The sequence below is a fragment of the Aythya ferina genome (genome assembly GCF_964211825.1).
Source record: "Aythya ferina genome assembly, chromosome: 4".
Classification (NCBI taxonomy): domain Eukaryota; kingdom Metazoa; phylum Chordata; class Aves; order Anseriformes; family Anatidae; genus Aythya; species Aythya ferina.
Window position 1 is genome coordinate 40,299,141 of NC_140300.1, and position 21,825 is coordinate 40,320,965.

At 43.7% G+C, this 21,825-nt stretch overlaps 1 protein-coding gene and 1 long non-coding RNA gene across 2 annotated transcripts; both read left to right on the forward strand.

Moving 5' to 3' along the window:
* Positions 1-1,495: 1,495 nt before the first annotated feature.
* MGST2 (microsomal glutathione S-transferase 2) lies at positions 1,496-11,847 on the forward strand. Its single transcript, XM_084517426.1, has 5 exons — positions 1,496-1,638; positions 5,344-5,443; positions 6,629-6,699; positions 8,258-8,339; positions 11,606-11,847. Exons 1-5 carry the CDS (start codon positions 1,584-1,586, stop codon positions 11,736-11,738), a joined length of 441 nt encoding a protein of 146 aa, XP_084373552.1. The 5' UTR covers positions 1,496-1,583; the 3' UTR covers positions 11,739-11,847.
* A 4,780-nt stretch (positions 11,848-16,627) lies between these two features.
* LOC311435749 lies at positions 16,628-19,976 on the forward strand. The gene is made up of 2 exons (XR_014692365.1): positions 16,628-17,424; positions 18,806-19,976. It is a non-coding gene; the product is annotated as an uncharacterized lncRNA (long non-coding RNA).
* Positions 19,977-21,825: the final 1,849 nt, after the last annotated feature.

A 21,825-nucleotide genomic window follows, 5' to 3' on the forward strand; every position in this document is an offset into this window, starting at 1 on the left:
TCAGAAGTGGACCCAGCCTAAAAGCCTTATTCTGTGTGTGATCCGATTTTCTGTTACTGAGTTTTACAGGGAGAAAGCGTAACTCTATAACAAAATTGTCTGTGGACCATGTATGACCAATGGCAATACAAATCTATAGACAACTACAAACTCCCTGCTACCAGCAGAAATTGAAAATGGTTTTAAGTGTACCTATCTCTGCCATAATGGCCATGTAATTTATAAAAATTCTGTGGGTTTAATCCCTGTCCTGGATTATATTCCTGCCTACCTTTAAATCAAACTTCGGTGGACGTAATGTGTCATTGCCATTTTGAAATTCACATACTTTGAATGAAGTTGGAAAGAAAACATGACTTCAGCGTCAGCTAGCCTTAAAATGCTTAGCTCTTATGGGCTTAAGTTTTCAAACTGACCTTTCAGACTTTCCAGTTGCCAGCCCTGTGTTATGGTTTTCCATCACTCCCCCATATTGGCAGGGTGTTGATGCTTTGAACACTGAGCCAGCCCCTAGAAGCAGAGTAGCTGTCTTGTCAGAAGGCCAGCCCCTTACTACAATAAAAGTAAATAAAGTGCATAAATCAGCAGTTAAAGAGTTACAAAGTACAAATACCCAGCTGCTGTTATTAAAGCATATCTACTGTTCCAATCTTTAGAAAGAACAATATACTGAATTAACACCCAACAGATTTTACCGTGACAATTTTCACAATGAAAAAACTGATTTAAAGTTTTACTTTTGCCTTCAAAATTAATATATGTGAAAAAAGTCAAGGAAATACCCCATCGTAATGCCAGTTGGAGACAATGCAGGCAGATAATCCTGGAATTGCACACAAAAAAATTACACGGGTTTTGTTCTGGTGGACTCATGGGATCGTAAAGGCTAACAACATTAAGTGTCCTGTTAGCTAAGGCTAGCTGATAAAAAAAAATCCTTGAGAGAATCCTTCCTCATTTTAGTCCCAGGCATAAACGCCGGGAAACATACTCCAGACAATAAAACGAGGGGAGATTTTTCTCTCTCAGTTGTTTTACCCTTTGAACTACCCTGAGCGATTTCCTCCTGCGCAGTGACTGTTGGTAAGCGGCTGTCGTGTCGCCCACAAGAGCCCAAGTTGTACACATTCAGCAAAACCGTAAATCAAGGGTAGGGACAGCACAAAGCTGCGCTCCCCTGCCACATCTCCTGCACCTGCTCCTTTAGGGCAGCACCACCGGGGATGGATGCAGACCTCGCTGTGCGAGACCCTGTACAAACAGGGAACAAAGTCTGCACCCCCAAAGAGATTACGACTGAAGTCTGAGACTTAAAAGAGCAGCTGAAGCCACAGAGGCAGGCAGGGCTGGTTTTGTTCTCGCTGTGCCTTCACGCAGGCAGAGCCGCCTGGCTGCATTTCAACTTTTTCCATGGCAGAAAAATGGCTGTAATTTTGCACTCATTTTAAAAAGCCGGGCTATTTTGTTTCCTTTGTTGTGGTGCCGAGAAGCACTGCAATTCCCCACCTGTTGTCGCTCCTTATTGCTCACTCGAGCTCCCTCCCCTACACACACCCTGCTCGCACGCGGAAGCGGCCAGAACCATGGGGGACTTCACCTTGCTGGCTGCTGTCTCCCTTCTCTCTGCCTTCCAGCAAAGTAAGATTTGCGGGGCTGCAGGGCTGGGGCTCGGGGAGGTTTCCGCCGATTCTGGATGTTTTGTGGTGACAAACCGGTTGTCCTGTAACTTTAATTCCTGGTGCCTCCTAAGTCGCTTCTCACTGGGGCACTGTTTGCCCTCTCTGTAGCCTGAGAGGGAGTTGGCTCCGTGGGACAGATTACTTTTCCCCGTGGGGAAAAGTAATTTATTTTCAGTTCTGTTTTGTTTGCTGACTCTTTGGAATCATGCTATTGTGAGAGCTCGCAACTAGCTGTGAAGTTACCCAACAGCCACGTTGTGTCTTGGTTTCAATTCTTATTTAGGCAGCTGTGCAACCCAAAACCTCAAAAAGTGAGAGTAAATTTGTCAAATCAAGTACACCACCGCTGGACTGAAAGCACTGCACAAACTGTTGCCTGGAATAGCCAGACACATGCTAAGTATCCAAAAGGGAAGAGGAAAGCAAACCTTTACACCAGGCAGCAAGAACAGGAGGCATTCTGCAGTACATCCTCCTCATTACAAGTCTATTTGGATCTTAAAGAAAAGTTTTGTCCCCTGCTGATATACCTCGAGAATCAAGGACCAGGAAAGAAGCAGGCAAATCTGCAGTGCTCTTTTTGATGGGCATCTCACGTAGCTGTGGTAGCATTTTTACTTCTTGTATTTAATTTCTTCTATATATGTTGATTCATATAGTTGTGTTTACATCAGGAATCATGATGTCTGAAGGCATTTGCAGTATACTAGGATGCGATTAAGAGCAAGTGAAAAGTAATCGCTTTATCTTTTTTCCAAATACCTATAGCGCTGCAACTTAACGAATGCAATGTGATTGTTTGTTCTGAAAGCCTCAGCTGCTGAAGTAACACTTGCACCTTAGCAGGAAAAAAAAAATAGCCTGAGAACATGACCCCTTCTAGGTTTAAAAAAAAAAAAGTCCAACACAACAGAAAGCAAATAGAAAGCACTTTAAATTTACATTCTTTTTCTGTCATCAGATCAGCTGCAACACACTCTTGTGATCTGCACAAAACATTGCTATTTCTGGCTGCTGGCAATATCTACCATCAACTTCTGTGAAAGCTCAACTTGCCTGCCTTAACTTTTAACGTAGAAGTGTTAAGAGTTAAAAACAAAAACACACATTATCTGGGAGCCTAGTGCATTTTGAAAACACAATGAAATATGCAGATACCAAAAGGGGAAAGGGAGGTAGAAAATACATTCTTTCTTGTAATGTTTAGTCCGTATTAGTTACTCTAGTTAAAAATCACTGAAAAGCCAGGATCACCTGGATTTTAATTTACGCATTGGGCAGTCCAACATCAAGCCCAGAGAGAAACCTTTGTAAGAACCTGATCTGTTAATCTGATTTAAATCACAGTGCGGTTTACTTTTAGCATGGATAAACCAACACAGATCAACTATCGTGAGTTCAGCTGAACGCTGTGAAGCTGGTAGTGTAAGCATGTGCTATAACCAGCTCATGTAAGGGATGGGATGCAGTGCAGAGCGTGACCAATTGCTGTGAACAAAACGCAACACGCACAGTGCTTAGTGCTCTGGTTGCTCCTCCGTTTCTTCTGCTGAGCCTCTGGTCCTGAGCAAGGAAGCTGCTAATGGGCAAGACCACCTCTCTGAAGCAGTGCTCAAGTCAGGTTTCACTTAGCCGTCATCAGAGATACAGAAAGACAAGGTTTTGTGTCTCAGAACCATGAGTTATTCAAAGATTTATTTAAGTTGCAAATTAGCATGCACTATCATATACCATGATAAAAGTATCAGCCTCTCTACAGGCTTGAACACAAAATATTTGAGTAATGTTCCTTGAAAGCCTGATTTGTCCTGCATTTTTGGTGTAAAGATATTAACACAGTAACTGTAAATGCCACCTGAAAATGAAAGCAGAAAAAAAAAAAAGCCAGCAAAGGCCAGTTGTAGATGCTTTGTAACTACCACAGGCATGTCATTTAGCCAGCTAGAATTGAACACGTCAATGGAGGGGAAGGAAAAGGCTGGGGAAATCTTTACTTCCTCGTGCTGCAATACTTTCTGGCGTGCTCACAACAGCAGCTCCAGTGGGCGGGCAGCAGAGCTGTCCCATTGCTTTATTATTTATTTCAGCCCTTGTTAAAACAACCACAAAACTCACGCTTGGGGCTACATCACTGCTTTCCTTTCACTGGGATGGAACTGAAAGGCAGGCTGCATTCAGGGAACAAGAAATACAGCAACAATTTCCCCCCTCAGCTCTTTTTAAGTCCCTGGCTGGCACCTGTCCTGTTCCGCATGTGGGGTTCACCTTTTCTTCTCAGGTGACAGGCATGCCTCTGCTCCCCCAGCTTGCTTTTCACTGGCACATGAGAACCCACCCGCCCCTCGCTCCCACGTGCGATCTCTGCCCCTCAGACAAGCTCCTTGCTGAGCAGGCAACACCAAGGGCAGCCTGCGGGACGGCTGAGGCCAGGGTTGCACCACAGCCTTGGGGATTTGCTTTGGTTAGTCGTGCTGAACAAACAGGAACAGTTTGGCCCCTGCACTGCCTTAATCTCCTTGTTTTCCTCAGCGGGCTTATTCCGTCCAGCACCCTTTCAAGGCTTTTTTTATTTTGAGCTAATTTGGATGCAGTGAGTTGCCTTGGTTTGCCTTAGTTCCTCAGCAGAAAAAAAAAACAAAACACAGTCCCTGACTGGTTGTAAGGCTTCTTGTAGGGCTCAGTGCAGGCCAAAAAAAGAAGGAACACATTGCTGGGTAAAAATGCCTTTGCTGCAAGACACTCAGACTCACCTACCACTTCTGGCTGATGAGCCAGGCAGCATTTGCCAGACACAAAACAACAACAACAACGCTTTTGGGAGTGGCAGAAGCCAAAAAGCAACTTCAGTGTTTTCCAGGAAAACACTTCTAAAAGAACTCCTGTGCTCCTGTGAGTCTCGGTCTCCAGCAAGCACGCTCCCCAGCCTCCCCACCACCACGCTTCCCCCCTGGAAGTGCTGCAGGGTGGCACACTGGGATGAATCAGGCACAACAAGGAGCGTGGGTGGGAGCAGAGGAGGGCTCGCTGGATACAAATACAATGAGAGGTGCTGTAGCGAGGTGCTCTGAGGGGAAAGGCTACGAGTAATTACTTACATGTGGGGAGGACAGAAGGAAAGATACATTTTCAGGAGAAGGTAAAGATGTAAGATGTGCACAGAGCAGCACCACTGATATCCCTAGCTGTGTTTTAATGCCACTCTTCTCTGAAGGGAAGACAGAAGGCATGCTCTAGGCTTGCCTGTTAGACAGTCTTTTTAGTGAACTCAGGTGGGTGTCTTGTTCCTGGATCCAAATAAAGTTAAGGTAAAAGTAGAGCAAAAGTTTCTCACACAGGGTGGCTATGGCATGGCTTGGAAAACAACTCCAGGTACCCAGAAACTTTTAAAGTCAAACAGGTGAGGACCACTAGCACTGAAATAGCAATTTTTCCCCTTCCTCACAAGTAAGTTACTCCTGAAGGCAAGACCAGAACTTCTGTAGGGAAAAAATAGTTTCCCTAGCATCCATCTATTTCCATCAGATGAAGCAGAAAGAACAGAAGAACAATGATTGCTATTAAAAAACGTAAAACAGATGTGTTAGTAACTCAAATGAGCTGTCTTTTTTTTTCCCCCCAAAACAGAGGAAGCATGTGATCCCTGAGCCTTCATGTTTGCTTACAGGTCATTTTGCTTGGCTGGTGGGGAGATCAAGGATGAAGCACAAGGTCATGCCCCCAGCTGTCACTGGAGCTCCGGAGTTTGACAGAACATTTCGTGCACAGTAAGTCCTGACATCATGAAGATGATGGCAGTGAATAACAATTCAGCCCAGAAGATAACCAAAAACACTATCTTAAGATATTACCTTTTTTGTTGCATCCTTTGCTCAGGAAATGAAAAAATAATGAAGAAAACACTTTTCAAATGGCTCAGCTATTATCTTAATGATAACAGGGTACATTCAGCTCGTTTAACACAGTTCAAGTTCTGATGAAACCAGGCAATCAGATTATCCAAACCTAAGTAAAGGCAAGGAACTAATTGCCTGTAACTTACAGAACTCAGATGTTCTGGATCTAGCAAACCATGCTGCGAGTTCTTGGCCTGTGGCTATCACACAACACATGGAAGGCAGCAGCACAGAAAGCCAGCAGATAACTGTGAGGCAGCCTGTTCACAATGACAACATGCTCCTAAAGAGCTTCAGCTGGTGATTAGCTAATGACCATTCACAAATATATGTAACGTGGTGTTATTTCAAACAATGCCTTCTGATGCAACTGTAGTTGTACCGGGTGACAATAACAACAAGATGTAGAATATATTAAATATTAGATAACAGAGCGACAGACACAGAAGGTTGCCTAATTCATTAACAAGAAGCTCATTCAGAACAACCAAGAAAAGAGGTCCCAACAAAATACTGGCATGAAAACTGATGATGTTAACAAATAAAACCCCTATTGTCCTAACCACACGAAGATCCATCACATGCTGCCTACGCCCGGTAGCACTTCATAAAGGCACTGGCCTCAGCAGAGCAATCCACACTGCCCACACACAGCTCCACGCTTCCTCTCACAGCCCTGGGAACGCTGACCCACACAAGTTGCATGCAGAATACAGAGGAAAGTGATCAACATCACATCCACATGCTTGAAATCCTGCCTGCCCTTGCTGCACAGGCACTTGAGTTAGGATCCTTGGTAAGCGTTTCCACGTAGCCAGGATACAGATCCTTGCTTAGGTTTAAATATACAGAAAATAATTGAAATAGTTTATATTTGTATTGAGATTACAAAGAAGGGAATTTTTAAGAGTGCCTAATTCCGGCTTGACTGTGCTCCCACTAGATTCAATAGCATTAACTTTAGTGAGAAGAAAATCGTGTCAAAGCTGATTCCCCTTGAAAAATCCCACCCATCGTTCTTTTCCAGAGTAACATTTTTTCCAATTTATTCTGCAGACAAAACTGCGTGGAGTTTTATCCAATATTCCTGACTGTCCTCTGGATCACAGGGTGGTTTTTTAACCAAGGTAAACAGTTCTTGTTTTTCTCTTGGACTGAGAAGTTTTACTTAAGTTTCTAAAATTAGTTTTATCAGGAGGTACATTATTTGTAGACATCTTTTTGCCTTCCTTTCACTTCTTACCTTACTCCAGGCTTCCTGAAGGAATGCTCAGTGCACTGAAATCCCCAATTAGTCATGCCTTTTCACACAGCCCCACCAGCTTTTACTGTTCTCTGCAAGCCAAGGAGCCATGGTACATGGCATATTTTTCATTCACAGAAAATCCACTGAAGATTTTCTGGGTGAATCATTCAGAAAAGCAGCTCCCAGATGTTTCCCACTAACACTTATTTGTGCATTACGGGACAATCCTCACAGGACATCAAGCACAGCTATCATCCTTGGGAGGACACAGCCCGAGAAGGTTCAGGTCAGAGCACTCAGCCCTGTGGCTGGACCCCTGACTGAAGGAGATGGAGCTCGAGCCAGCAAACTGGTGGGATTTTACAACCCAGATGAGCCACACCACTGCTGGGCTGTGACTTGTTCGTTTGCTCTGTGACTTTGCACTGAAGCAGCAACATCACCAGCCATGGCTACTGCACTTCAGCTATGCAAGGAGACTCATGAAAACCTGTTTTGCCTTCCCAAGCACCTAAGCAGGCTGGCATTTCTGTCCAAGCGTTCTGAACTCTTGCTTTGGTGCAGTGGCAAAGGGAATGCAGCTATATGGGATTCCAGTGTAAATCCGGAGTAGCTCCACTTAGCTCAACAAACTGGTTGGGAGACAGTACACGTGCTCCTAGACAGACACTTGAATCAAGGAAGGCATGCGTTGCCATATGTAAGAAGAGGACTGCATTAGTCGCCCTTTTAAGTAATTTTTTCAGCTGGGCATCTCCCATAGGTACGCTAAGAGGAGCTAATCCAGACCAGAGTAACAGCTGTCCTCTGTAACACTTCGGCAGTTTGAGAGGACATAAGCAGCTTCGCCAGCACTGCGTAGTCCTGGATAGCGCGAGTGACCCGCACACCCCGCTCCATCTATCAGGCGGAGGTAGCTTCACGCTTCTCCCACAGGGAGGTCAGAAAGCTAACATTCACTACAGCTTTCTCTCGTGTCCTTGGATAAAAGCTGCTATATAAATGCAAAGCAGGTTATTAACAACATAAATAAGAAACTCTTTTCCAAAACAAATACTCCCCTTAAACATGAACCGCCATAACAATACAGAATGACAGCTGGGTCAAGCCACGGTGCTCCGACCCACTGTTCTGCCCCTGGGACAGCCCCCGAGCTGGGCTGGGTGTAACATTCCTGTCAGGTCTTCAGAGCGATTTATAGGGAATGCTGTTAGATTTTTTGGACAGGCCTGCAGCCCACCCCTACAAGCAAACCCCTGACAAAAGCCTCCTGCAGTGAGTGTTGAATACTCGCATCTCCTTCAAATGCTTTTCCTCAGCGTGGCTTCCTAGGGTATGAGGAGCTATGAAGAGCCCCCAGAGACATGCGAGTAGAAAACATAAGCAAAGCAACTGTCTGTGATCCTCATTTTCTTTCCCATTAATCTTTTCTTTCTTAGAAGTAGCTGCAGTTCTGGGCCTGTTGTACATGTTCGCCCGCTACAAGTACTTCCACGGTTACGCGCAGTCAGTGAAAGGCAGGTAAGGAGTCACCTCACCAGCAGGTTAACAGCTCCGGGCTGCGCTCTGAAGCTGGGCGGGGAGCCAAGGACTGGCAGAGAAAAGTGACTGTAATTGAATGCAACATGTGTGAAGTGCCAGCAAGAGCTCTGAGGCACAGACCCTGGGGAAAGCAGGCTGGCTGTTACAGCGGGAGCCTAGGTTAAGAGGTGCACATGCTCCGGGTCACAAGGGGGAAAGGTTTGGTGCCTGCCTCGTGGGTGCCTGCTTTGTGCTGAGCATGTTGGCACCTGGGCTCAGAGAAAGTTGAAAACAGGAGCAGTTTTGCAGCTCAGGATGGATGTGGGATGGGGAGACTGCTCGGGCAAGGCACACACAGTAGCAGCCTGCCTGCTGTTTTCATTTTTCCTCAAGTTGTCACATTAAGACCTTTACTCTAGCCACACAATTGCACTAAGTGAAGCAAACATCTGCCCTTGTAGGCTGATGAACTTTCACCACACAGATAAGAGACACAGCTCCAGATAAGCATAAGTTAATGAGTGTAAGTGTACAGCATCTGGTACTATGGACCCTGCTACAACAGACACTGGCAGAACAGCCCTCCAGTGCACAAGCACACATAAAAACACACGATTTATTTCTTGTTTCATGGAAGCCACTGTCCTGCCTTATGTGTTCTGACCTAAGGCTCCTCTTACAATTCATAACAATCATGAGAAGAGGCTAGCACAATACATGCTTGTCATAAAAGTAAAAGTCTTGGACTCTATGCTTCTAGAGAAAGATGCAAAACAATCAGACTGCAAACAGCACTTTTTGAGTAGTGAGTAGCCCTGCAGCAGCAAAGGCTGGACTGTGGGGCTATTTTCCACAGTTTGTATACAGATGTTGTTAGTCTCTTCATGACAGCCTCCACCAATCCCTTATCCTCTTTTGAGGAGCTGTTACTTAAGAATGAAGCTGTTTTCCAGAGCTTTTTTCTTTTTTTTTTTTTTAAATATACAGAGATAACTCTATCTCCTAGTAAGAGATGCAGTGAGCACCAACCAGAAGATCAGCAACTATAAAGGAAATCTGGGGAACAGAGCCCTCAAAATAAGTGGGAAAAAGACAGCAGAAGGGATTAGATAAATCAAGAAGATAAGAAGTCCTTCATTTAAAAAAAAGCTTTAAGAAATCTTTCCCATGATTTATTTCATCACTGTAGGCCCTAGAGATTCATCCTGCCAAGAAAGCCTAAGAACAGTGGTTGGCTTCATTATTAGACTTTACACTTTGGTGAAACCCTGATTTCTTTGCATTGGACAGAGGGTGCTGACAGTCAGTGTAGCAGCCCTGGGAAATGGCTTTGCTTGTGCTAACCCCCAGCAGGTGCTTCTGCACCAGTGAGGCGTGCAGGACTGTGCCCCAGCACACACCATGTGCCTCCAGCAGGCCTTGCAGCACAAAGGTAATCGGCCTGCACACCAAATCTCAACTGCAATCACCAACTGCAGGTGTGGCAGTTAAAGACAAACCTGCCCACGTGGCCTGAGCTCAAGGAGCTGGTTATGACACATGTAAGTGTACCAGGCTACATGAATTGCAGTTCAGTTTTGCCAGGGCTGGATTTCTAAGCACACGAGAGCTAAGTGCACCTTCTACTTGGTTTCTGCGCCGGACAGGCCCTCACCATTGAGCTGCATCCCCTTCCTTCCCTCCAGCTGGCTCCAAGAGATGATTAGAAGGCTAGGCTCAAGACTTTTTTCATGCTCTTCTGACACTGAGAACATCTCATACTTCACCATTTTCTCATTTGCATTTAGACATTGTGTGTACTGAAAAGCTACACACGTCAAGACTTTAGACACCAGTGGGGTTCTGCAGGTATGCATATAGGGAGCTATAAACAGAAGAATGATGAGTTCCTCTGACCTCCCTCCTACGCTTATGAGATGGGATTGTCACCGCAGACCTTTCCTTGCCTGCAGAGGCCAGTCCAGCAGCAACTCCCACAACATATCTACTGGGCCAGAGCCTGCACCAAGGCAGCTAAGACTGAGCCCAGCAGAGCATGCAGAGGAAGGTTCCTGTTGTCATGTGCCTGTCAACACCTCTGCTTCAGGGCTGAGGTGCTCTCCCAGACTCCTGTGGGGTAGTTTGACATTTCAGAGTCATAGAACGGTTTGGGTTGGAAGGGACCTTACAGGCCACGCAGTTCCAACCCCCGCCAAGGGCAGGGACACCTCCCACTAGACCAGGTTGTTCCAAGCCCCGTGATGGGGCATCCACAGGTTCTCTGGGCAACCTGGTCCAGTACCTCACCGTCCTCAGAGTAAAGAATTTCTACCTTATATCTAATCTAAATCCATCCTTTCTCCAGTTTAAAACCCCTACTCCTTGTCCTGTCACTACAAGCCATTTTAAAAGAACTCACCCCATCTTTCTTGCAAAGCCCCTTGAAGTATCAGAAGGCCACTATAAGGTTTCCCCAGAACCTTCTCATCTCCATGCTGAACAACCCAAACTCCCTCAGCCTGTCTTTTTAGGAGAGGCGCTCCAGCCCTCTGATCATCTTTGTGGCTCTATTCTGGATCTGCTGTAACAGGTCTGCATCTTTCTTGTGCTGGAGGCCCCAGACCTGGATGCAGTACTCCAGGTGGGGTGGGAGAGTGTCTCAAGAGAAGAATAGAAGGGACTCACCTCCCTCAACCTGCTGGCCAGGCTTCTTCTGATGAAGTTATTTTGGTACAGATAAATTTATCTGACCCCCATCCCCAATGAGTGTCCTAATAGCCAAGTTTCAGGACCACACCCTTCCTTCCCAGTTCAAAAATCCATCTTCAAGGCAGAGTGATAACCAAACCAGACCTCCCAGCTCAGTGGAGAATCTGACCGACAGGTGCTGATACAAGAGACATGCACACCTCTTTCTCCTCCAGCCCTGACATCTTCCCTCCCACGCTCCTAAATCTAATGTTGCAGTGAGGTGCTCATGTTTGCTTGTGGCTCTCCCTATAGGTGCTCACATTATGTGATGAGGTAGGTCAGCATGGAACAAGATCCCAACTTCACATGAATATGTAGAAACACTGGGTGGGGGAAGAGCTTCCCTGTAGACATTATTAGGAGTCTTCCCCTAGCAAAAGTCACATGTGGGAAAGGTTAATTACCAAAACACTCAAAGTAAGTAATGATCCTCTCTGAATGTAAAGAGCTTTTCTTAACTGAGTTGGGTAAGCAGCAAGTTTCACTGTAAACACACCACGTACAGTTTGTAACACTATTTTTCTTTCTACTTCTAGGTTAACAGGTTTTTATTTGAATTTGATAGTTCTGACTTGCTTGATAACCCTGGGTGCAGCTGGGATTGTCAACAGCTTTCTGGATGAATACCTGAACTTCAGAATCATGAAGAAATTAAGTAAAATGTTCTGAAGACTCTTTTAAAAAGAGAAGATGAGTAGATAATGCAGATGGTTTCCCTGGACACAACAAAGATAAGGTGCATGTGAATAAAGTATCACAACTCTGTACTAGCACCCCATTGCAGTGTAAAATGTATGCTTTTTCTGAGCCGTTTATGCTTTCTTCCCTGTGCTGTTGAAGAAGAGTCATAAAGACAGATTGGCATGTCGCACCTGCATTTTCAACTACATGCTCTGATTTCCCATACAGTATTGTAAACCCTAAACAAATTACATAGGGAATTTATGGTTTTAGCTCTAAGAAACTTAGTTCCAACTGGCACTGCAAGCAAGAGTCCATCTTACCCAGCATCCTTCGGCCTTCTCAGTGCCTCCAGTGTAGTCCTCCTTCACTCCTCTTCATTTTCACCAGCAGTGCCATCCGTTCTGCACAAACATAAGAAAATGATTTGATGCACTATGCCGATGCAAGGTCCCAGCTTTGCAAGTATATCCAATCCCACTGCAGGAGGCTGCTTAAGCATATACTGAAACACTGCTTTCTTCAGCAAGACATTGAAAGCTGCACTTGACCCTACACTTCTGCGAAGGCCTTTTGATTTTATACACACATTTACAGTTCAGCACATGCTCAAACACTGTTCTGGTAGAAGTGGGGCCCTCCTGTAGGCAGATCCCAGCTCTCACACAAAGCCTCTCAAGACAGGCTGTCCCCACAATGTGCCACTTGCAGGAGGGAGACCCAGCCCAGACAAAGAGAAGGCACAGATGCTCAGCTAACAATTGGGTCTCCTTCATTGTCTCCCAGGAGGGCACAGATGGCTGGGGTGTGGGAAAGATTAAACCAATGTCCCAGCATGGCCAAAGTCCTAGGAAACAAAGTGACAATTGATTAAGGAGGTATTGGGGAGGCATTGGGGAGGCAAGGACAATCCCCAGACATGGACTGTATATCTCGAAACAAGACACTGAAACTCATGATAAGGAAGCGGCAGACGGACAGAGAAACAAACGTAAGGACTATAAATCTCAAAACTGGACATTGGAATTCATTATAAAGATACAACAAAGGGAAGAATTGGCAACAACCAGCTCTTGCAATTAAGAAACCTGCCAATTCAGCAGATTCCTGACCAAAGGTGAAAAGTACACTGTGAGGAAGACTCGGGGTCTTCCTCCCAAAGACCCCTGCCCACGTCCCAAAGACCCCTGCCCACAATTCTTGGAAGGCTCTACGCAGGCGCAAGGTGCCAAAAGGCTAATTAGCATAAGAAGCGAGGGAAGGCGGGGATAGGTAATGCATATGTATAGGTGCTTGTAGAATATTGATAGATTGATTGTATAAATTCAAGACTGCTTTTTGTTTTGAGTATGCACGATAGGTGGAGAGATCCCCCGTGCATCCAGCGCTGCAATAAAGAATATACCACTTAAAGGAATTTCGGCTTCGATCTTTGAATCAATCTGGCACCCCAGATGGGACGACCTCTCTGCCGGACCGCAGGACCCGCTGGGGACAGGACTCCCTAGGGTACCCCCGGGATTTCCCGGAGGGACTCCTCGACTCACTGGATCACTGCGGAGGCAGACAAGGACCCCATCATTGTAAGTGAGTATATTCTTTATTCTGGTTTGGTTTTCTGGTAGACCGGTCATCTGGGGCTGTCCAGTAAGTCGGAAGGTGACTTCTGCAGGACAGTATTTGGTATATACTTTGTGGTTAGTACCACAAGTATATCTGGGGACCTTGGGGTCCATCTGTATCTGGAACTGTCTGTAAGTCAGAAGGTGATCTTCTGCGAGGCAGTGTTTGGTATATACTTTGTGGTAAGCACCATAAGTATATTTGGGGACCTTAAGGAAAGAGCTCGCTTTAAGGTCCATCTGGAATTGTGTTGTCTATTTCGGTTTTCTGACTCATGGAGTATGGTATTTAACTTTGGTTATTGTTACTGTGATTTTGGCTATTTTTCTGGTGGTAATAGTAGGTTCGTGGCATTGTTATAAGAGAGATATCATTACGGTGTTACACAGTTCGGTTTTCTGACTTATCACATGTGGAATTTGACTCTGACTATTGTTATTGTGATTTTAGCAATATTGCTGGTAATAGTAGCTTTGTGACATTGCTACTGAAAGATATTGCGTGCCTGTAATTTTGTGAGTGATACATTTTTGTGATACACTTTTGTAAGTAACACGTGTATTCTGAAAGTGTAAACTGGAAAATGGGGGGGCGAGTAAGCAGTGAAATTCCTAAGAAAAGTGTGCTGGGTTGTATTTTGAGTCATTGGAAGGATATAGGGGGGGCTCCGGGTGGAAGTGAAAATAAGAAAACCCTGATAAAATATTGTAATCAGTGGTGGCCCCTTTATAAATTACAAGAAGGGGAAAAATGGCCCAAAAATGGGACCTTGAATTACAACACGCTATTGCAATTAATGTTATTCTTAAGGAGGGAAGGGAAATGGGATGAAGTTTCATATGCGGATATGTTTTTTACTCTAAGAAACCACCCAGAATGGCAGAAGGAGTGTGGCATTAATTTGGCCCCACAAGACCCTTTGATTTTATCGATAGAAAAGGATATGAGAAGGGATGGAGTGGGGAAATTAAAGAGGTGTTGTTCAGCATGTAGCATTGGGCAGAGGTGTTTAAAATTAAATGAGCCAGAAGAAAGGATGGAAGATTATGTTTTACCACCTATAAATGGTGATGTAGGTGCTGGAATAGAAGTTGAAGGCGCTGGAAATGACATAGACTCTAAGGGGTTTACTCCGATAACTGCTCGTACACGAAGTAAAATAAGACCAATAATCCAAGCCCCTCTGCGTCAGGCTATGGGAGCTAATGGACCTGCTAGAATTAAAGTACCCTTCACAACTAATGAACTAGATGCCTGGAAGGAGGCGGTGAAAGGGTATCGAGATGATCCAGAGGTGGTGGCTAAAAGATTTGAATTGATTGTGAAAAACTTAGACCCGGATTGGAAGGATATAGAGATAATGCTGGCTGCATTATCAGAAACCGAGAAACAGCTAATAGTTAAAACTGCTAGAACGCAGGTACAAATCCAGGTAGCCTCGGGAGCCCTGCCCGGCACAGTGGAAGTACATGTGCCTAGGGCAGACCCCAATTGGGATTATAATGATGAGAATGATTATAAAATGCTAAAAAGATATCAAGAATGGATTAGGATTGCTTTAGAAAATGCAATACCTAAATCTGTGAATTGGTCAAGACTATATACAATAAAACAGGGGACCTCAGAAACCCCATCCGAATTTCTTGAAAGGCTGAGGGCAGCAATGCAGAAGTTTACCACTATAGACCCTTCCTCTGAGGGGGGTAAACTTCAATTAGTATCTCTATTTTTGGGTCAATCGGCGGAAGATATTAGACGAAAACTTCAGAAAATGAAAGAACCAGACGTAAGGGATTTGGAAAGATTAGTAGAAGAAGCCTGGAGAGTGTTTAGAAATCGCGAGGGGAATGAAAGGCAAAAGTTAGGTGAGACGATTGCAGCAGCCACTGTGACAGCCCTGCGAAAGCAGGAAGAATCTTTTCGAGGCAGGAGAAGGGGGGGGAAGGTAATTCGACTCCCCTTGCGGGCTGAACAGTGTGCTTACTGTAAAGAGATAGGACACTGGAAAAGGGAATGCCCGAAGCGGCAAGAGGAAAACAAACTATTAATGGCTACAAAACAATGAAGGAGACCGGGGGACTCTACCCTAGCAGATCCACTGGTTAAAATTAAGCTAGGGAAATTGGGTCGGGAAGTAGAATTTTTAGTAGATACAGGAGCTACATATTCAGTGTTAAATCAGAAGTTGATGCCAGAAGATAAAGATTTTGTGACAGTGGTGGGGGCAACGGGTAGGCACGAAAAAGCTTTCTTTTTAAAGCCATTAGAATATGAATTGGGGAAGCAAATGGGAATACACAGGTTTTTGTATTTGCCGGGATCTCCTAGATCTTTATTGGGACGGGATTTATTAGAGCAATTAGAAGCTGAAATTGTTTTTGAAAAGGGAAGGGTAGAGTTAAGAGTAAAAGAAGACCGACTTATAAGTGCACTAAGTTTGGTATTGATCCAAACTGATTCTTTTAATGAAACCCTTCCGGAAATCCAGGATCAGGTTTATCCAGGGGTGTGGGAACCTGATGTCCCTGGGAAAGCAAAGAATGCTGCACCAATTGTGGTAAAATTAAAACCAGGAGAGAAGCCAGTAAAGGTTAAGCAGTACCCCCTTAGAATAGAAGATAGAAGAGGAATAAAAGATACAATAGATAAGTTTTTGAAATATGGGTTACTGGTCGAGTGTGAATCAGAATATAATACTCCCATCTTACCAATTAAGAAACCGGATGGGAAGAGTTATAGGTTAGTACAGGACTTGAGAGCAATAAACAGGATCACTGAAGACATACACCCTGTGGTAGCAAACCCTTATACGCTATTGACCAAGTTAAGGGACGAGTTGGTCTGGTTTACCGTACTGGATTTAAAGGATGCTTTCTTTTGTTTAACCTTGGCCCCAGAAAGCCGAAACCTCTTTGCCTTTGAATGGGAAAATCCTGACTCAGGACGAAAAGTCCAGTTGACATGGACAGTGCTTCCTCAGGGGTTTAAAAATAGCCCTACGATTTTTGGTAATCAACTTGCAAAGGAACTTGAATCCTGGGAAGCCCCCAATTCTGCAGGGGTCCTGCTGCAATATGTTGATGATCTCTTGATTGCTACCGAAGACAGGGGAAGCTGCATACAGTGGATGGTGAGCCTCCTTAATTTCCTAGGAATGAATGGATACCGGGTTTCACAACAGAAGGCACAATTGGTTCAAACCCACGTGACATACCTAGGATTTGAGATCTCAGGAGGACAACGTGAACTGGGGACGGAACGCAAGGAAGCAATCTGTCGTACCCCAGAACCACAGACTGTTAAAGAATTACGAACTTTCCTAGGAATGACAGGTTGGTGCAGATTATGGATCAACAATTATGGATTAATTGTAAGGCCTTTGTATGATTTAATTAAAGATAACTGCATAAGACTAATATGGACAGGAGAAGCCCGAGCAGCCTTTAAGAAGCTTAAGATGGAGTTGATGCGAGCCCCAGCTCTTGGTTTACCAGATTTGTCTAAACCCTTTTGGTTATACTCCTATGAAAGACAGGGTATGGCCTTAGGGGTACTAGCACAAAAGTTGGGACCTTACAAAAGGGCAGTGGCTTATTTCTCTAAACAATTGGATGAAGTAAGTAAAGGATGGCCAGGCTGTCTGCGAGCAGTGGCAGCCGTAATTATGAATATACAAGAAGCCCGGAAATTTACAATGGGGCAGAAGATAACAGTGTTTGTCTCACACACTGTGTCAGCAGTTTTAGAACAAAAGGGGGCTCATTGGTTATCTCCTCAGAGATTTTTGAAATATCAAGCAATATTGGTAGAACAGGACGATGTGGAAATTGTGGTAACTAATATTGTGAATCCAGCCTCTTTTCTTAGTGATGCTCCGGCGGAACCTGTGATTCACGATTGTTTAGAAACTATGGAGACTGTGTATTCCAGCCGACCAGACCTTAAGGAGGAGCCCATGGAAGATGCGGAAGAAACTTGGTTCACGGATGGGAGCAGTTTTGTTACACAAGGACAACGTAAAGCTGGATATGCTATAACAACTACTCAACAGGTAATTGAGTCTAAGCCTTTACCCCCTGGAACATCAGCTCAAAAGGCGGAGATAGTTGCTCTCACGAGAGCATTGGAACTGGCAGCTGGAAAAAGGGTAAATATTTGGACAGATTCTAAATATGCATTCGGCGTGGTACATGCTCATGGAGCGATTTGGAAAGAACGTGGATTACTGACTGCTCAGGGAAAACAGATAAAACATGCTGAAGAAATTTTAAAATTGTTAGAGGCTGTAAAACAACCAGAAAAAGTGGCTATTATGCATTGCTGAGGGCATCAAAGAGGATCCACCGACTCTGAGATTGGGAACAGATTGGCTGATAAAGAGGCAAGAAGGGTGGCGGAAAGAGGCCAAGTGGAAGTGCTTGCTTTAATACCAGACGGTAAAATTCAGGCATTAGAGAAAGGACAGGCTCCTAAATATTCAAAAGAAGATTTAAAGTTGATCGAGGATCTAAAAGGGAAGCTGAATGTTGATGGGTGGGCTCATTTGGAGGACAACAGGGTTGTTATGCCCTCTAATTTGGTGTGGCCTATGGTTTTGGGGGAACACAATAAAACCCATTGGGGAGCTGATGCCCTGTATAAACTATTAAATCGAGTCTTGGTAGCAAGAAATCTGTATACCACAATAAGGCAGGTAACCCAACAATGTGACACCTGTATGCGTCATAATCCCAATACAGGAAATAGGGTGACATTTGGTGTCATTGATAGAGGGAACTATCCTGGGCAGCATTGGCAAATTGATTTCTCGGAACTACCAAGAAAAGGGGGGTATCGGTACCTATTAGTTTTAACAGATACCTTCTCGGGATGGCCCGAGGTCTTCCCTTGCAGAACTAATAAGGCTAAGGAGGTAATTAAGGCATTATTGAATGAAATAATACCCCGATTCGGGATCCCAGCAACCATTTCCTCAGATAGAGGCTCGCATTTTGGTGCAAAGATTGTTCAGCGAATAAGCCAGGCTTTAGGGATAGATTGGCATCTTCACACTCCTTATAGACCACAGGCAAGTGGACAGGTAGAAAAAATGAACCATTTAATTAAACAACAAATAGCTAAAATCGGACAAGAGGCTAATTTGTCATGGCCTCAATCCCTCCCTTTAGCATTACTCAGAATTAGAGTTAAACCTAGAGTAAAAGAGAATTTGAGCCCCTTTGAAATTTTATATGGAAGGCCATATCAATTTCTATTTAGTGGGGAGGATCTAACGCAGCTGGGATCAGAATATTTATATACTTATATAACTGAACTTCAAAAACAATTAAATAAAGTACATAAATTTGTGTTAGGGACCAGAGCTAGAGGGTTGGATCAACCAATCCACCCCTTTAAGCCTGGGGACTATGTATATATAAAGACTTTTTCAGGACAACCCCTAGAGGAAAAATGGAATGGACCGTATCAAGTGTTGCTGACAACTCACACTGCTATCAAGATTAGAGAACAAGCTGCTTGGATCCACTATTCCCGAGTGAAGAAGGCTCCAGGAGCTCCTTGGAAAGTAACACCAGGTGACGATGAACTGAAACTAAAGCTTAGTCGATCAAAATGAGGACATTAAGGTTGAGAGTATTTGGTAATATGGTTGGCAGAAGATTTGTTCAGAGAATTGTTTTGTTTTTATGGCTTATATTTGTAATTGTGATTCAAGAAGGTGCCTCTGTGATCATAGAGAATGGTGGGTGGCCTTGGACTGAAGCCGTAACAACAGAGGATAAGAATCTTAATGGAAGGTTATCAGTCATGGTCATCTGGCGAACAAATGTTAACTATTTATATAAACCATCAGAATGGCAAAAATTAGGGGAAGGGTGGACACATCAAAGAACCATAGGAGATGAAATTAAAATAGGGTGTCAAATGTTTAATGGAACGACTGACGAGAAAGCAACGGGGATTCTGGTTAAACCGATTTCCAAAAATGGACAACAAGAGGGTTGTATTCGCCCAGGTAAATTGGATTGCTGGTATAATTTTACATTAACAGAGAATGTAGAAATCAGCTGTTTTTGGAATAATAATAATGGCCAACAGTCCAAAGACAATAATGGTGAGGGCCTCATGTTAAATTTTACAATATATGCGGCACTTCCTACAACAGTGAGACCCTCTACAACCCACACCCCACCTCTAATCAAACTGGAACCCAAAATTTATGAAACTGGCCCATATGTAGTAAGGAACACGGGCCAACAGCAATTGTTATTTAATCCAGAATGGTCACTCAAGCGTGTTGAGTTGCTAATACAAATCAACATCTCGGCAGTTCAACCAGCCTGTTCTCCTTTCTTAAGAACATCATTTGAAGACTGGACAATATGGTCACAGAAGCAAGTGCACTTCAGGGGCAGGACACGAAGAGACTTAACTGGAATGCTAGGAACAGGGTTAGGAATTTTAAATGGAATTGATTCAGAAATATTAATGAATAAGCTAGCCACAGCAACAAGTGATTTGACAAAATTAAAACAACCCTTACAATCATCCTTATTGGCATTGGGAACTAGCCAATGGCAAGTTTCAAAGGTGTTACCGAAATGGGAAAATGCAGAAGACCAAGACCACAAACTAATAATAGATGCACTTAGTATGATTCAAGATAATGTATCCTTAGCTCTTAGTTGTATGCAAGCACAGTTATGGTTGCAGGCAACGGCTGCCCTGATTATTAGGGAAGGAAGTGAAGGCATTTTTCCAGCTGAAATCCGAAAGGCAGTTTGGGACAATGCCAATGATTTTGAGAAGAAGTTCCAGTCTTGGTGGACCCTGGTGAATTTTACTTATGATCCCGTTGTTAACATGGCTACTGCCTTCGTGCTTACTATACGTAATGCTACAGTTTATGTTATACACCCAATCCTTGCACTAGGATTAAACCACGAGAAGACAGTGCTTTATCCTTCAGAGCATAGAACATGGGCACGAATGGAGAATGGGAAATGGCAGTCCGTAAATCTAGAATCATGTGTTACCCGGGAACAACAAGGATTTATTTGTGAAAGTAATACAATTGATGCTCAGGACATATGTTTTGACACGGAGCAAGGTATCTGCCACTTTGAAATTCATCCAAATACTATTCAAAAGACTGTGCTTGTATATGTTGGTAAAGGGTGCGTGTGTTTAAGAACTGCTTGTGATTTTGTAGAAATAGACAAGGAGAATATAACTCTCCATAGCAAAAATCATTCTAATTTTTGTATTTGTAACTTTGTTAGAATCGTCGGGTGTGATTTTCAATATTTGGCACCAGTGGTATCCCACCAGCTGATCAAGTCTAACAACACAATGTATCATAAGTTACTACCTACACCTATTGGGATGAACCTCACACTAGTGAAGCAACTAGTTAAACACCAAGACCTGATTAGAATTTTAAAAGGTATTCAGGAAAATGGAGAGAAGACTCTAATTACTGTCCATCATGATACAAAGGAAATAAGCAGAGTTTTGCAAAGAGTGAAACGAGACACAAGTCACAACTGGTGGGATACACTTTTTGGATGGTCGCCAACTGCAACTGGGATTTTGAACACACTGAGTCACCCAATTATTGTTTTATTGATATTAGTTGGTATAAGTTTAATATTGTCTTTTGTATTACTTGTTTGGAATTGGAAATTGTTACAACGAATGTCCATGTTAGCCTCCTTGACAAATGTGCATGGTAAGGTATTGAGGGGTACATATCATAATGATTGGGAAAGAAAATTTCCATATTAAGTAAAGGAATTTACTAGATTTTCCAGAAAAGGGGGAGTCTGTACAGTAATAAATACAAGTTGTTGTGTGTATGTAGATCAGAGTGGAAGGATCTCTACTGACCTGGAAGAAATATGGAAGCAGACAAGGGTCCTACATGATATCAGTAAAGATGATCTTTCGTGGAGTTTTAGTGAAATATGGAATAAGTTAACCTCCTGGTTGCCCAATTTTCAATGGTTGAAACAAGTGTTCATTGCTCTAATCGCATTAGTAGTATTAGGAATATTTGTGTGCATGTTGTTTAGATGCCTGCTTTGCTGTGTTACTGTAAATAATGAAAGTATCTGATGCAAAAGAATTTGCATGGGAAAAGAAAAGGGGGGATTGATTAAGGAGGTATTGGGGAGGCAAGGACAATCCCCAGACATGGACTGTATATCTCGAAACAAGACACTGAAACTCATGATAAGGAAGCGGCAGACGGACAGAGAAACAAACGTAAGGACTATAAATCTCAAAACTGGACATTGGAATTCATTATAAAGATACAACAAAGGGAAGAATTGGCAACAACCAGCTCTTGCAATTAAGAAACCTGCCAATTCAGCAGATTCCTGACCAAAGGTGAAAAGTACACTGTGAGGAAGACTCGGGGTCTTCCTCCCAAAGACCCCTGCCCACG

Coding starts and splice junctions, on each gene's coding strand:
- MGST2 (XM_084517426.1), top strand. CDS start 1,584: ATGGGGGACTTCACCTTGCTGGCTGCTGTCTCCCTTCTCTCTGCCTTC. Junction 5,444..6,628: donor GACAGAACATTTCGTGCACA/GTAAGTCCTGAC, acceptor TTTATTCTGCAG/ACAAAACTGCGTGGAGTTTT. Junction 6,700..8,257: donor AGGGTGGTTTTTTAACCAAG/GTAAACAGTTCT, acceptor TTTCTTTCTTAG/AAGTAGCTGCAGTTCTGGGC.